At 38.3% G+C, this 17727-nt stretch overlaps 1 protein-coding gene across 4 annotated transcripts in view; it reads left to right on the forward strand.

The window, feature by feature from the left end:
- Window positions 1–17321, forward strand: part of mcf2l2 (MCF.2 cell line derived transforming sequence-like 2) — an 88024-nt gene extending 70703 nt beyond the window's left edge. For 3 of the 4 annotated variants that reach the window (XM_039606932.1, XM_039606928.1, XM_039606930.1), the window contains exons 28-30: window positions 5085–5194; window positions 7370–7485; window positions 16287–17321. In XM_039606932.1, the coding sequence (XP_039462866.1) occupies window positions 5085–5194; window positions 7370–7485; window position 16287 (227 nt within the window). In that variant the 3' untranslated portion in view covers window positions 16288–17321. Of the gene's footprint in view, window positions 1–5084; window positions 5195–7369; window positions 7486–12138; window positions 12561–16286 lie in introns of those variants that run through there. The other variant, XM_039606929.1, reaches the window with a different exon arrangement.
- The last annotated feature ends 406 nt before the right edge of the window (window positions 17322–17727 follow it).

Below are 17727 nucleotides of genomic sequence, written 5' to 3' on the forward strand. Positions count from 1 at the left end.
TTCATTCAATTTTTAAATAAAAGCTGTCGATATGTTTATCAAAGATCAGAAGAGACGTGGTTCGGAGCTACATTTCAGCCACTGGTCTTGGGGATCTTCTCAAAATTAATTAAATTATGAATGTGTAAAAGTACTGTCAGATTTTGATCCACTGTGTAACCGCCTGGAAGTGGTGCGATTAATTTTTCAGCATCACAATGATCCCTAACACACTGACAATGTAGTAGAAGTATATCTGGAACATGCAGTAGAACACGATCAGTCATGGCCTATGACTCCCCAGAACTCTACCTCAACATTGTTGAAGCAATGTTGTCATTCAAGTCAAGTCAGTTTATTTATAAGCACATTTAAAAACAACAGTTGACCAAAGCGCTGTACAAACTGGAAAAACAATTGTTGGATCATACTGAGAGAGAGTGGAACAAAACATAGTCAACAGGACAAGAAAGCTTGCCTAAGAGACTTCAGAGAGAGAGAGTTCTTGCACAGTACTGTATCAGTAACTACTTGATAGAGTTTTTATCTAAAAAAGTTGTAGAACTTTTAATCATTAAGTCCAAGTGACGTAAAGTCTGTATTGTATGATTGATTGTGTCTACTACTGGTAAAAACTAGGGACAGGTATACACGTCAGGGGGATTCAAAGCCAGCTTACTCCCTGCAGTGCACAAATTATCACCAGTGGGTAGAAGACCATCTGCATACATTATGGTTGCAGAAACTCATGTATCAAATATGATACCAGGCACATTATAATGTTACATCTGGGGCTTTATAGTACGTCAATCAAAACACATTTTCAGTTTGATTTTGTATGTGCAGATTTGTTTTTCAATTAATCGATAATTATAGATGTTTTGTGGTCAAAGGTCAAATATTTCTCACAAAAGATGAAAAAAACAATTCAAACATAAAAATAATGTTTGCCAGCAGTAAAGATTCATCAAATACTTTAGTTACAACATATGAGAGATTACATAAGAGTCAGAAGCTAACCATGTAGCCTGCATTCTCAGGCTATATGAAGCAGCTGCAGCATCAGTTCTATATTCTGTCTAATTATGCTGATGGTCATTAATAAAACCCTGAAGAAAAGCATCCATTTCATTCATTCTCCAGCAAAAAGAAATTTTTAAAAATAGCTGGAAAAGATTTTTTTTATCAACTAATTGCTCTCATCTTTAGAAACTCTGTATCCAGGTGCCTATTACTGCATGGAAAATATGACTCTTTTCTTTTTTAAAAATAAAGTCATAATGGTCTTAAGATGATTCAGCCCACTTAAGGCCTATGTCTAAATGACAGAATGCTTTTTAACAGAAAATAATATTACAGCTTTCTAATGTCTAAAAGGGGCTTTAAAAGGTTGATGAAAGGTGATTTGGGATAATGCAACCGTCTTTCTAATATGCTGGTTTCTCATTAATTCTCTTGTTGCATGTTATTTCCTCTGCCCAGGTCCCCTCTCTGCTAGCATAAAGAGCAAAAGGCATGAAATAAAGAGTGATCCCACTCCATTTGGTTATGAAGGTACAAGGAGAAAGATGTTATTTCTTGATCGACTGTGCTTCTTTATTTCTGGATGATGTGTTTCACCTTTTGTAGTTCCATTTTGTGCGTGCTTTGGTGACTTGTAGGTGGTTTGTGACGTTCTGTTTCTCAGTGCATGAGCATCAAATGAAATTGGTATCATTTTTTGGTGTGTGTGTGTGTGTGTGTGTAGCTTTTGTGTGTTTTGATCACAGATTTTCCCTGGTAGGTGTTTGGTGTTTTCTGTTGCTTGTTTATTTTTTTCTCTCATTGATTTCTGCATGGGTACAGTTGCATGGTTTTCTTATTAGACAGCACACTGACTGGATTTAATGGTGCAACTTTTAGAAATTGTGCTTTTTAAATGCAGGTTTTGGGTTTTTGTGGTGCAGTTTAACGGTTTTGATGAAAAAATTGGTTTAAAGCAGTTGGCTTCCCTCCAGATACATTGCGCGGCGCTATGGCAGCAGTCAGGAAACGTCAGAGTATGACTAGCAGCACTTCTGCTGGTCCTGGTGGCACCTCAGCCGTCCCTAGATCCACTTCCCAACCAGGTAACTGCAGGGGAGGATTCATCTCCTCCAGTCACTCGAGAGACTATCATCCTGTGGAACTGATTTCAGTTTTATGTGAAAGTATATTTTGTATTTTGTTTTGGGGTTTTTTTTAGTTGTCCTCCTTTTGCATCACATTGACTTTTCTTCTTCTTTAAAAACATAAACAGAGGCTATGTCTGTCAAACGGCTTCAAACTACTGACCAGTCCAAGCATCCATTCGGTCAAGGAGTCCTCGCGCCTTTATAAAAACGACAAGATGTGTCATTATAGTGACCCGTAAAACTTTTACATGCAGAAGAATTCGGTAACAAAAGCTAATCGATTAAGGTTGGGGAGCCTGTTATTCTGAATATAATTTGTTTAAAATCTCAAAAACAATAACAACACTTGAAATGCATGTAAACATTTAAGTTAGAATAACCTTGTAATGATGTGCTTTCTTTGAGATTGTTTAATCTACTCCCTTGTTAAATAAAGCTCAAACAAATTTAAGAAAGAAAGAAAATTCAAATGTCAACTGGTTTGAGGGAAGTGGTAAAAACCTTTCATAAACCCATCAGAAGAACATTTTTACCATGTTAATAATTTAACATGATTAATTTCATGCACATGCTCTGCCTTGTATAATCTCCTCTTCAGCTTCTCTTAAACATAAACCTCTAAATAATCAAAAACAACATGATAACAGCACCTATTGCTGTTTCCTAAGCAGGAATGGAGACCCATTTAGAGGGAGATAAGAAAACATGTGCCAAAGACATATTATTAAATCACAGTTAACCTTCAAATTTTAACTTTGAAGGCTTTCAGACAGAAAATCTGTGCATGTGACCACATCGGCTCCAAGGCTAAAAATAATTGTTGAATGATGATATATAGATGGGATCTGATGTTGAAGCCAGATACTAAACCAGTACTGATAAGATAATGGAAAACCACAGACTTGAAAACATACTGAATATTTGATATGAGTGTAACAAACAAGTGGTTGTTATAGATCACAAAAGAATTTTAAACTGCTCAAAATTATGCAGAATTATTGTAGACCATATAAAAATGAGAAGAAAAGAGGCTTGTGACCAGATTTTGATGCCTATTTTGTGCCTTCAGAGATTAAATAAAAAGAAAGAAAGGAGGAAAAGAGAGCTTTTCACATATGCTGACTCTGGCTTTTTGTCCATAAGTTATACAGCTATGAAGAAAGACTGACTGGACGACGTAGCTACATCATTTAGCCTAATTTGCCATAAGGAGAAATGAAGTTTCCCATAATCACTGTGAATATGAATGGATACTTTTGTTTTCATTTCATTTTGTTTTTTGTGCGTTCCTTTTTGTGTTTTTTTGTTTGTTTTTTCCTTTTTGAATTTTGGGGACTCGCTGAACTCAGCATTCTGTCAGAATTCATCAAGCTGTTGTGATTTGGCGCGATATGAATAAAATTGAATTGAATTTACAAATAAGAAAGTTGGTTTTAAAGCAGCCCTTTCTTGATATAAATTTCAAACCTCAGCAACCCTAAGCTGGAGACAGAAAGTAGATGTGCTTGTTAGTTCAGTGGAAGAAGCTGCTTACTCCACCTAAACCATGGAGAAAACAGACACTGTTATCAAAGTTAGGTCTGATTATCACTATTGCCTTGGGTGGGGTTTGGTGTTGTGATGGTGTTAGCTGAGAGGTCGAATGTAAATACTTGGTGCTGGTGGTGAAAGACTTGAAACATTCAAATCCCCCTTAAAGTTTTTGTTATAGAAGCATAAATTTAATATATAATTCCAAAGGTTTTATATTTTTATTTTATTTTAAATAGATCAAGAATTAGTAAAAAGCTGCGGCAGTATTTTTTACCAAGAACAAAAAGAAAACTGCAATCAAACTTAACCTGATTAAAGAAAAGGGATGAAAAAGTTGATAAAAAGCTGATAAAAAAAAAAACTTCACCGAAAGGAGTAAGCGAGCGCTTTCAGAACCACACTGCTCAATTGCTGTCAAAGCAAAAGGCTCTTTGGCCTGGCTGTCTCTTCTCCCCCGGTCTAAACACCCCCGTGGCTGATTGCTGAGTGCACTCAGCTGTGTACAGGACACTGGCTCCACAGGAGCAAATGCAGTACCTGAAACAGGAGGGAGAGAGAGAGCAACACCAGACACCAGCGGCGACCCACAATAGATCTGCGGTGATGTAACAACCAAAATCGCATCTTAAGAGCTTTATTCTTACAAACCACTTTACTTCAACAAATTGTAAAGCTGAAGAATTATGCTTTACAGTTGGCAAGCTTTCACGGCTTCTTGCACTATTATAACTCCTGAAGCAGTTTTTGAATTCAAAACCCTGTGTTCAAAACCCAGGCGTGTGAGAGTGTTTGTACCAAACTGTGCAGTTTTGATAAAACTGTCTTAAACTGATGCTGGGATAAGCACTGTGTTTTTGTTGTTGTTTGTTTTTTCTTGTGTTTCCTTTTTCTGCCATTGTGGGCAAAAATGTTCAAATATTTCACGCGTTGTCAGTGAAAACTTCTGTTCTGAACTGCAGTTCAACAGTGTGCTGATAGATCAGTAAACTGCACCAGTACTCAAAAAGGTTGAGTTCAATTCTTCCCTGAGGCAAGAGTGATGTCTGGATAAGCAGTGTAATCTTGTTATGCTGATACCATAAATATCAACTTATTTTAATATATGCATGCGCTGTGTGTGCTGCTTCAGTCATAAGCTAGAGTCATTATTAGCGTGAGAAGTATGGGTAGTGACAGTCCCCCTTGTGCAGGCTGCGACTCGTACGGGGATTGAAGTCATTCTGAATGTGAGAAATTTGGCTTGAGGTTTAATTCTTGGAAACAGAATCATCAAGCTTTCACGATGATGTAACCAATTATTTGACTGCACAGCAACATTACTTTCCTGAAGCGTCATCACCTGCCAAGATGCATATTAATGTCCCCCCTTGTTTATGAGTACATTTTTAATGGTTAATCATGTGTATTGATTCCCCTCAGGCTGGGCCCAGCGGCGTCTTCTTTCCATGGACACAGAGGACTTCGAGACGATTCCCTCCAGCGCAGAGGAATCCTCCAACTCTTCAGACGAGGAAGGCAACAATAAAAATGTAGGCAACGTTTAAGTCTGCAGCCCACATCAGCTAAAAAATGTAAAGATGTTAAGCCCAGATATGATTTGCTACATCACTGGATCATTTTGAAACTTTATTTAAGACTGAAACTTAGTATAACGTAAGGTTGCAAATGATTTTGTCCAGAATTGAAACCAGGTGTGACAATTTCAGCAACAATTAGCATTATTAAACTTTTGCCCGAGTGAGGAACGTAACTCTGCACTCATTCGACTCCAGCTGAGTCATGTCAGCTGTCAGATAAATCATGACATTTTATGATCACTAACCATCCCTCAACTGCTACACACTCATCTCTCATTGCCTCTTCACCCATTCTTCATTTTCCCTTCTTTTTCACTAAATCCCATTTCAATCCCCCTAAAGGAGGACCCCTCCACAGCTTAATTATTTCCCTTGTTCTCCCTTCTTGTTAGCAGCAGGCACTGACCACTTGACATTTAGGAAATGAGGGGAAGATGAAAAAGGGGTAGGATTTTAACTGCACATGTCTGCCGAATATGGCAGCATTTCCACATCCATTATAATCTGTGTGACGTACACGCACGTGCACACTATCGACACGAGGACTGAGCACGTTAGTGATGCAGGGAATGTAGCAGCTTAGAACATACATTTGTAGGACACTTTATTAGGTACTTACCTAGATGTAGGATGGACTACATTTTCCCGTCAGAACTTCACAGTTGCTGCAAATTTGTCAGGTGCATGTCCATGACGTGAATCTCCCGTTCCACCATATCCCAAATGTGATCTGCTAGACTGAGATTTGGTAAATGTGGAGGCCATTTGAGTGCAGTGAACTCATTTTCAGCTTCAACAAACCACTTTGAGATGATCTGAGGTTTTATGACGTGGTGTGTTATCCTGCTGGAAACAGCCATCAGATGATGGGTAAACTGTGGTCATAAACGGATGGACAAGATCAGCAACAGTACTCAAGTGGGCCGTTGCACTTAAATGATGATTCTCAGCAGGTAATAATGGGGCCCAAAATGTGCCAAGAAATCAGCCCCCATTCCATTACACCACAACCACCAGCCTAAACTGTTGATACGTGGAACCATAATGTCTAAAGCATGGATCTTTCCGCTCAGGTCCTGCCATCCAAATGCTGTAGCACAAAATCAAGACTCATCAGATTTGGTGTTTTTCAAATCTTCTCTTGTCCATTTGTAAATTGCCTGTGTAAATTGTAGTGTCAGTTTCCTGCCTTTAGTTGACAGTAGTGGTTTTCTGTTGCTGTAGCTCATCTATTTCGAAGTTCAGTGTGTTGTGTATTCAGACAAGCTCTTTTTCATACCTTGGTTGTAATAGTTATCTAACACACTGTTGCTTTCTTATCAGCTTAAAGCAGTCTGAACATTCTCCTTTGACCTCTGACATTAACGAGGCATTTTCACCCAGAGAACTGCTGCTCGCTGGATATTTCTCTCTTTTTAGACCATTCTCTGTAAACCCTACAGAAAGTTGTGTGATTAAAATCCCACTAGATCAGCAGTTTCTGAAATACTAAGACCAGCCCGTTAACAACCATGCCACATTCAAAGCCACCTCAATCACCTTTCTTTCCCATTCTGACACATGGTCAGATCACAATCATGTTGATCTTGTTTTGGGTTGCTGCCATGTGATTGGTATATTAGACAAGAGCATATCTGTGTTAACAAGCAGTTAAACAGATGTACTCGACAAAGTGGAGAGTATGTTTGCATCATGCAGTCAATCACAACTTAAATTGTGTTCATCTGCAACAATAACAACTAAATAATCCCACATGTGGATGCAACTCAGATAAGACAAAGACAGAATTGGGGCATTCAATCCCTGTGGTGTGCATGTACTAAAGACCCTATAAATCTTATAATCATTAACTTATTTAATACTATCTAATACTACAAGAATAGCAAAATAAATGAAGTCCAATATCTTGTCATTGGTATATTTAAATTTAAATGCTTTTATCTGCTGTCTTTGTTTCATTTTGTAGGGTATTGTTTATTACTCAGCAGTTCATGTAATGCTTTGTGGATTTCCAGAATGACTGGCTAAAGTAGAACAGTACTACAGTACAGTAGAACAACTTTAAGCAGTAGCTTAAAGTCTTGGGATTGGCTAAATGTTGAATTTGAAAACCATTTCTTTCTGCAGGGTGACAGCAGCCGTTTCCGAGTACAGCTAACATACGAGTCTCGTGATCCGCAAGACCTGTCTCTGGAGACAGGTGACCTCGTCCAGTTTGTGGAGGAAGCAAAGAATGGAAACTGGTAGGTTTTTGTTTCTCGGCTTAACCACAGGATTATTTAGAATGCCCCCCCATCACCCGCCATCCATTGATTGGCTGCTGTATACCCTCCACACAGCCCTCCCTTCAAGTTTTTAAATTTCTGTTTTTAAGATATTGTCTTCCTAAGTAAAACTGAGCAAACATTACAGGGAATTTTACAGCATACACCTTTAGGGCATTCATGTTGTGAAAAAAAAAAAAAATTGCTTGGATAATATTTAAATATTTTATTACTGAAGGACCTAAACAGTGATGTATAAAAAAGTGTTGAAAGCAGTATTTTGCATAATTGTGTGACAACACATTTTTAGGTAATTTATGAGTTGTGATCAAAAAGTTCTGGGAATGGGCCTCTCAACAGGTGGCAAGCAAAGATTGTGTTGATGTGACTGGAAAACCTTTCAGAATATACTGTGCTAGCACACTATCACACTCTGGCAAGCACCAGTGTTCTGGTCAGTTTCTACTGTACCCTCATAACGCTTGAGGGAGAAGTCCATGTTGACAGTCTCAACCTGGAAGATTAATTCATGGTGCACAATCCAGTGAATGTCGCAAAAATAACGAGCGCTGCCTGCTCTCGGTCCTCACCCGAAGCACTGCCTCAGGGCTTGGAAACTGTGGACTCTTCCATTGAAACCTCAGTTGTAACTGGAGACCCAGTTCTCATTACCAGTAATGATCCTCCACATGAAATTCATGCAAGTTTGTAAGAAAAGTTAACATTGGGTTACTGCACAAGTTTGAGGATTGCAGTAAAATCACAGAGTGGGATTTGACCAGTGTGAAGGGTCAAATCCCTTTATATAGATCCGAATTTGGCCTCCATCATGACATTGAAGGGGGCAAATTTAAATAAGGTAGGTTTTTTGATTTTTATAGGCCAGTTATTGAAACCTTTTGTTCACACACAAAAAAGACTTATTGTTTTGCTAACAGTAGGAACTGCACATTGAGCTACAACACCTTCTCTGCAGCTCATAAAGACATGCCATACCCCAAAAACTCACACTTGGACACCTTGGAATAAAGACCAGATGTCCATCCCTTGTTGCTTAGAGCCTCTAATTTGGTTGTTTAACCAACTTTTGAGAAACTAAATTTTCAACCAGTTTCATCAGAGGTGGACTGTTGCTTTCAAAAAAGTTCAGGCCTTAGCTACCTGTGACATAGTCACGGACACCATGACATTCCCCAGCAGCCTTATTAACCACCTCCATTCGCTAGAAGCTTAGATTATACTCTGTTGCCGTCACAGACAGAAGATCTGATGGCCGAGCAGCCATTCTTAGTATATTTTCTTCAAGTCCATTTGAACTCCAATGCCTGGGGCGCAGGCATAGTTTGTGCATTATAATTTAAATTCTCTGTAGAAAAGTCAGTGCAGTCACAAAAAAGCCAGACAGGCAGACTGCCTGCACAGACCCTCACACTTGTTGTCTGATGATTAAATTTAGGTCATTTGGACATGAGCAGAGCTAGGTGGACTTGTGGACATGGTATATACAGTATAATGTAGACTTCAAAGGTATTTTCTACTGGGATAGCACAATAGGTCATACAGTAGAGGTATCAATGTTTCTCCAGAAAGTTATTGTCTGTCTCATTGCTATTTAGCCCGCACTAATCATCCAGCTATCAGTTCTTTAAAAACGGCACCATTCTGTGTCCTTTTATTCATGCATATCTGACACCAAAATGATGTGGTTGATTGAAATAGTCTTTGTACCAACGGATTTCTATGGAGCTATTTTGTTAATTGTAATTATGAAATTACCAATAATTTCTGACAGTGAGTCTTTGTGTCACCCTCATCATTGTGTGTCTTTTGTCTGTTCAGAAAGCATCTGCACAAAGACCAGTAAGTGTTAGAGAAAATGAAAAAAAGCTGTTAACAGCCTGGTGCAAAAACAATTCTGCGCAGTGGGAGACTTTTATAAAATAACCCATGAACTTGGGTACTTTTATGGCTTGAAGTTGGGCTATGGTTGCTTTGATTAACAATGAGCCTACCAGGTTTCATTATGTCTTTGCAGCAGTAAGGTAATAGCAGTCTACTCAGCCTACAACATAGTGGATGAGTCCTACTGCCATCACCATGGGAGTGACAACAGGCAGCAGCCACTTAATTGGCTGATAGCATTTGAAAGAGGGGAAAAGAGCAGAATCAGATAAGCTGAATCTATCCTCACTGACAAAGTACCAAGGAGAAAAAAAAAAAGAAAATGAACCTTTCAGAAAGGCAATATTTCCTTGCATAGCCCATGTGTTTGAGTGTATGACATTGAATTATTGTTATTGTTGATCTTATGTATTTTTGCATAAGAATATTGCAGTTCCACTGCTATCTGTAATCATTACCCACACCGTGGCTTCCCTGTTTAAAACTACCTTCAATTCAACCACATTAATCAAACAAGCTCAAGAGAGGAAATGAGACTTGTGCAACGGGATGCTTCTTTGCTGCCCTGTTCTATCTTCACAAGGATTAAAGGCTGAGAGCGACTCACAAGGAATTAAAATTTCATTGACTGTAACTTTATCCCGATGAAGCAGTAGGAACACAACAAAACGTGTGACTGTTGCTAAATCAAGGAAGGTTGCTGAAAACAATGGCTTCAGATTAATAATAAATCACTGTTTGATTCACCTCACCAACACCATCTTTGCTTTTGACCTGACAGGGAAGCAGCAGCTACTGCCTGCTTGGATGAGCAGCCTCTAGAAAGTGAGCTGAAAGAGTGTTTTGAGCTCATGCAAGCTCCTTGCATTAGAAAGTGATTAATAGTCTACGAGATAAAAGCTCAACTTGCTTTAAATATGCTCATTTTTCATCACCTCATGCATATTTCAGCCCTTAAAACCGTCTCCTGTCGACTCCATCTATGGATTTTTGCTGCTAAAAGGTCTCACTCACTCATTCTCATCTCTGCTCTATGCTTGAGGAACATGAAGAATTCATAAGTTTTCTCTTTTCATTGGTTCTATTGCTGCCATATAGAACACATTCATTCATTTGTGTATGTCTTTGTTTACTTGGTGCATGCTTTTTTTTGTGTATTTAGATCGTCCACTGTGCATTTGTGTTGTTATGATTGTGTATGCACTGCTGAAGTCAGTTTTTCCAACAGGAGCAGTACCATGCTTACTAACATACCCCCCCATGAGTGTCTTGCACCTTTCCAGATTTAGGCTTTCACTTCACGTCTGCACCACACGCAGTGTCCCTGTCCCTGTTCCTGTGGGTTTGTGTGGTATATTTGTCTAAAGGCTAGACAGCACACCCAGCCACACCCTGTCAACACTAATTTACATATGAGAGGAATAAACAGAGACGTACTTCACTCTAATGTGAAAGAGAAGAATCAAGAAACAGCTTCCCTACATCCACTGTCAAATCTTCAGAATTGCCCATCCCAGTGAAAACCATTGGCACCATAATTCCAGATGGAATTAAAGTCTGTTGTCATACTAGCCTAAGGATTGCCATTCATGCCAGATTACACCTTCAGTGTGCACATATTCTTTTTAAAAACATTCATTAAGGCTTTACCTGGTTCACCTAATCATAATTTATTTGCAAAATTATGGTAAATATACCATAAGTAATATACATATTTCAGATTTCTAGTATGGTCTGTTAATATGACTAACTATATAGTAAGCTATGTTATGTGTCAGATAATAACTTTAAAAAAGCTCACAGGACTTGTAACCTTAACAAGAAAGAAAATGGATTTTAGGCTCATGTTTTAAACACATCACCTGTCTCCACTGACAGTAATGCATTTTTTTGGCTCAGGTGATGATAGTAGTGGGGTGCATTGAATGCACAACACTCATCTTTCTGTCTTGTAAAGTGTGTGACCATCACATTCATTTCAGTGTTTATAAAATGAAAGTTATTATCGATCTGTCCTGGTTTTTTCAATCTTTGGCCTAATGATTCAGTTTTCCTGCAGGCAGAAAGCCAGTGCAAAGATAAACATAGTTTCCTTGCACAAGTTGTCATAGGAGCAAATAGGATACCTTGGAAACAACAGGTGAAGAGATGGTTTTTTTAAATATAAACCACATAAGCATAACCTGGTGGCCTGGCAGTGTTGTTAATGACTAGTGCTGGATCTTTTTAATGCAACTGATCAACAACGGTAGTCTTCACATAAAAATCTAAGTCTTTATTGCAATTATATTAAAAATACAATGAAATTATATATGGTCCCATTCAGTGCAAAGAAAGCAACCTAACTATCTTAAACTTTAATTCTATGAACAAAAAATTAAAAAGAAGACAATTTCTAATAAGTAAATATAGTATAAAAATATAAATAAATGTATATATAAACATATGTTGATGCTTATGCATTTGTGCTTGAGTCATTATTGATTGCACAGGTTATTAAGGCGGGCATACCCTTCAGTGTTCATTTATTGTTTATTACTTATTATTGCAACAGCCCTGTGATTTATGCTGTTTTTCAGTCTTTGTTTCAGCATTCTGAAGAATGCTTATAACGCTAATGCTCATATTTCAACTACTGTCTCTAATTTGAGGGAGGCACATGTTTTTTGCAAGGCTGACACAGTAGCAGCTTCATTTATTATCTTTTTTTTTTTTTTAATATGATGACAGAATTTGGTGTGAGGGAAGACAGGAGGGTAATGACTCACAACAATCATCAGGCCAGCCACAAAACTCATCAATGAAAGCTCAGAAAGAGTCCTGATCACCATCAAACAGTAAATTGCATTTTTTTTTTTATGTTAAGACGCTAGTTACTGTAAAGTTCCTACCCTGCCACCTTCAACACTAAATAAATCAAAAGATTTGTAGATGTTTAACAATGTGAACCCTGCGTGTGGCCATGAAAAACATCAGCAAACACTACACTGCAGCACATGAGTCAGTTTTGTTCCCTGACTGATACATTTCATTGCAGTTTGGCAGTGCTGATTGCTGAATCAATGCAAGCACAAATAATGTCTGGGGGAAATGCTGTTATCCTTCATATTTATGTGCACCACAGACATGTTAATGCTTGATGTTACTCATTCATAATAGTCTTCCAACTTTCCTGTGCACTAACAGCATCCCAGTCGGCACACCCTGTATATCTTTCCTGAAGAGGTCAAAATAGTTTTTCTGCTTGTAAAGAAGTCCTGCACAACTTGCCCACAGGGGCATTTAAAAGATCATTGCTACAAAATTTCACTTACACCATGCAAAAACAAGCCTTTGGTAAAAGTTACTAAGGTTCTGATATCTGGGATTAGTAGCAGTGCAAGTCATGATAAAAGGGGTGTGTTTTGTTTGTTTGTTTTTTTTAGCCCACTTTATTAAAACGCTTGGTTGGCTGGTAGTAGTTCACTGTTTTTATGAGGACCCAAACAGTAAACGGTAAAAAATAAATACATTTAATGTTAATTTTACAGGATTTATTCCCCTAAAAAGCTTTTATTGGTTCACTTTTTGTTTTTGTTTGTGCAGCAGCTACCAAAACCTCAGTAAATGAGTATAAATTCAGAAAAAGGTCAGTGTAACCCATGCAATAATTCATTTATTTGGTTTCTATATCATTCTTCTTATATATATAGGGAGATTATTTTCCTTTGAATTGTATGGAGCTACCAAAAGGTCACAGTGGGTTTTAGTTTTTTTTTGTTTGGTGTTTTTTTGCATTACCTCTCAATAACATTTGCATTTCTTCTGACTCACAGAGAGAGACTGAGCTGTATGATTATACAGAAACATGTATTATTTAGTAGGCTACCACTGGTTGCGACAGCTGCAAGAATCAGTGCACCCTCGGCTGTGGCTGCCCTGTACCGCCGCGTCTAGAACGAAAACACGATCTCTTACTGACTGCTGCTGAGAAAGTCTGTAGTTTCAGCTGTGACTGCAGAAGTGGAATGACTCGATTGCATTTGTGTTCATTACTGTGCTATGGTTGTTATAATTATGGCTTAAATTCATTTTTATTTAATAAGTGAAATAACACACAGCCGTTGGTGCATATTATGCTGAAGCTACTGTATACCTGAACTCTTGTGCTTCACATGGTATGACTGCAAATATATAATACTATGTATATTATAACTTATTCTTTAAAAATAAGTAATGAATGCAAAATCATCAGGTGTGTCTCTCCACTCTGTGCTCTTTGGACCGGCACACTAGCTACACATATGGATTAAAAGGAATACAAAAGTAATAAAAATGCTTCTGAAAGGGGCTGTGACCTTTCACAAGCTGAGCAGAATTGTATGCTTGCTGCTTTACAGGTATTTCATTTACAGTTTTTGACAATAATTATAATATTTCAAATAACTTCCTGGCAGAGCCTAAAATAAACATTGGTGACATTTTGAAATCTATATTAAATAAAGTTCTAGCATCATTAGTCATGATTTTGTTTATGCTAAAACCTTCCTGTTCCCCTGTGCTGTCATACTTGGTCATTAATATGAACAGGCATTATCAGGATTCACTGAGAATTCACCATAACGGATAATTTCAGATTTACTTATATGTGGTTAGTGGCTTTAGTCCACAGACTTATTTTCCTGTAAAGTTATTATTTTTGTTTTTACCTTCCTTTGGTTCAGCAGTTTACTTCTGGAAATGAATGACCTATAATAAAAAGTATCGCTGCAATTACCGTACTCCTGTGTTTGAGTGAAGACCCACCTCTCTATTGTGTTTCATGTCCTAGGCTAGTCAAGAACCTTTTAACAGAGAAGACAGGGTTGGTCCCATCCAGTATACTGCAAACAGCATCAGAAGGAGGTCACTCAATTCAGTAACAACACTGCCGCTTCTAACTAACCACTGGCAGCTTTGCTGTAACACACTCACTCACCACCCCCTCCCTACCACCCATTAATCCCACTTCATCGGCTCCTCTCCTCACTCTCCAATGTTAGTTGCACCAAATTAACTGGGTGGTCCACCTGCTGTTGGAGAGGAAGGAGAAAAGGGTTGAAGTGGAGGGGGATGGAAGAGTTCTGGCTTGAATGCAAATGCCACTGACTGAAGCACATTCATCTCTCTCTCTCTCTCTCTCTCTCTCTCTCTCTCTCTCTCTCTCTCTCTCTCTCTCTCTCTCTCTCTCTCTCTCTCTCTCTGATAGATGTTAGATCAAACTTCACTTGTTTTTTCTGAATTGTCAATTTTAGGTAACTGTTGTTTAGATTCAGACTTTGATACCATTAAATTAATAATTACCTGGGACATGGCAGACTATTTCCAGTTGCAACAATAAAGCTGTTACTGGCTTTCAATCAGGTGCTTTCGCTCGTCAACTCTTTAGAACAGTTAAATCAAACTCTTTGTCATTTCTCCCAATTTGAGCAGGTGTGTAGAGTAGGTATACTTGACTAAGACCCCATAGTGGGAGGCTAGTTATGCTCCTCCCAGGCAGATTCTGGATGGAGCATAACTACGTGAACATGAGCCAACCCAACTAGCATTAGCATGTTGCAGTTTTGCTGCTAGTCATGCAGCAGGAGCCAGTATAGTTGTAATTTGGAGAATTAATCAGCTAGCTACTATAGCAGTTGGTTACAACTAGCACTGTTTCTGTCACTGATATCATCTATATTCACTCAGCACACATTATTTGCTTTTCCGTATATCTATTCTTGCTTCCATTCCATTTACATTTGACAAATAAGCAGACATTTCTCACGGCATGCTCACAAAGTTTGTGGTGACACGTTTTGTTTGACTAAGACGTTTTTAGTTTGTGAAAAGAAATTAAGCCAAAGGAGAAACTACAAGAAACCTTATCATTTATATTTGCTTAAAATGCATTCAAATAGTTTCCATATACTTGCCAACATATTTTTAAGCTGACTATTAGTAACATTTTCTGGGCATGAACTATCAGATTCACTGAAAATGTTACATCCATGTAAATCGGTAGTGTGCTGCAAGTAGCATGAGGAGTTCTGTGATTAATATGATTAACACACCAGCTACACATGTGATTAATATATTCGATGTTAATTTTATGAACTCCTCATACTTTATAACCACAGAAAGGACTGTATACACAGCTTTAATATATTTCTATCTTTAACTTTGAGCACATATTGTTAATCTTAATACTGGGTTGACGAGATCAGGCAATCATAGACAAAGTGTATGCTTTTCCCACAGGATAGCTCCTTCTATTTTTCCCCTCTCTCATTCTTTCCTCATCTCTGTCCTCTCTGTCCTTAATCCATCTCCCTACCATTTCGACGCTCCCATGCCGACTTGAAGGCTTGTCCTTGAAGTGTTTTTTTTTTTTTTTTTTTTTTTTTTGCTGTGGCCTTGCTTGTGTTGTTATGGTGTGTTCCCTCTTAAAAAGAACTACCTCTTCTGTCAGGTCACTTACCATCATCCTCTACTCCTTTTTATCATTTTCCTCTTTGTTTCTGTGTTTTTTCATACTTAAGGCAGACCAACCTCCATGCTCTAGCAGTTGACCTTCAGCATTTTAGTTAAGTGGAGCCCATTTACAAAAAGCTCTCTTCACCTGTCTGCACTGAGTGCCCTTATCTGCCTTCCCTATAATTCTCTATGCAACGAACTGGCTGATATTATTGCAGAGTCTGAATATTGCTCAATTATGTCTTCTTTTTTTTAATGCTTGATTTTTTTTTTTTTTTTTGGTTCTTTTTTTATTGGAACTGCAGTCTGGGCTGTGCATCCTCATTCTTAAGTGCTGTTTGAATTTTGAATACTACATTTTGTAATGGCATCAACATTGACATGCTGCTTTCATGTCTTTCCAGATATCTTCAGTGATCTGTGTACAGCAGCTCTCTCCGACTCTGAAAATGAAGCCAGTACATGGGGAGATGTGTCTCAGGACAGCAAATGAACAAGGATGACCACTATAGTTCATTATATTTAACTACAAATATGGCTGATGACTATAACTGTAGTTTTTTTTAACTGTAATTTCCTAAGCTGGACAATTGTAGGTTTTCTACTTTTAGCTCTTATTAATGAATTTGCAGATATGGCCTGCTATTGTTTTTCAACAGTAGTTTTTAGAAAAAAGCATGCCTGAATGCCACAGCAGGAAAGCCATATAGGGTTTTTAATTCAAGGAAGTGCCAGCTGCTCTCTGTGGGGAACTGAAGCTTTCATGGATGCTGAACTCAAAGTTAAATCATTACTTACTGTGGAGAATTCTGGATGCCTGGAAATGTAAAACCTTTTCTGACCTGGATAACCTTAGGGAAAGTGACAGTTTCCATGTGCTGGTTGTAAGCAGGCCTTGGGAAGGCGGCCTGGTTTGCTGCTAACCTGCACTGAAGCAGAACTCTTTAAGATCAAATTCTTACTCTGATACCCAATTTCAAATGTTTCAGCATTTCATGTTCAAAATATATATAATTAATTGCATTTTTGAAAAGAATCTAGAAGTTGTTTTCTTTGGTTTTCTCTATCCTAGTGGAGCATGCACACAAATTATATCAAGTATAGAGTTGCTTCAGAGACTATTCTGACTACTATATTTTCACAGTCATACAGGTTCTCAACCACCATCAGGCCGGGGTCTTTCTGTGTGGACTTTGCATGTTTTCCCTGGGTTTGTGTGGGTTGTCTCCGGGTACTCTGACTTCCTCCCACAGTCCAAAGACATCCAGTTAGTGGGGACAGGTTGATTGGTAACTTAAATTGCCTGTAGGTGTGAATGCAGATGTGAATGTGAATGCAAATGGTTGTCTGTGTCTATGTGTTAGCCCTGCGACAGATTGGCGACCCCTCCAGGGTGTACCCTGCCTCCCCTCCTAAGACAACTGGGAGGCTCCAGCCCCCCGCCCACGCGACCTTGAAAAGGATAAGTGGAAGAGAATGGATGGATGGAAACTTAAAAATCAAATATTATTCCACAACCATTAGACATTAAGTAAATTTTCCAGACACCAAGCTACTTCTGAGTGTATGGGAAGGGTTCAGAGACCATGTAGATTGTTGCCGATATGGTTAATCTTTTGGCAGATTATTTTACAATATTTAATGGCACTGAGGTCAGCTTAATTAATAAGCTGACCTCCCCCCCGTGTATATAAACGCCTTGTGTATATTTAAACCTATTTAACAATAGGTCAGTGAATGGATCTGAATACTTTCTGAAGTAACTCTATTGTTTCAACTCCCTCCGCTGTCTATTAGACTCACAAATAATGCATGTAATTTGCCAAATGGCTGGAAATTACTCAC

Source organism: Oreochromis aureus, linkage group 23 (assembly GCF_013358895.1).
Source record: "Oreochromis aureus strain Israel breed Guangdong linkage group 23, ZZ_aureus, whole genome shotgun sequence".
NCBI lineage: Eukaryota > Metazoa > Chordata > Actinopteri > Cichliformes > Cichlidae > Oreochromis > Oreochromis aureus.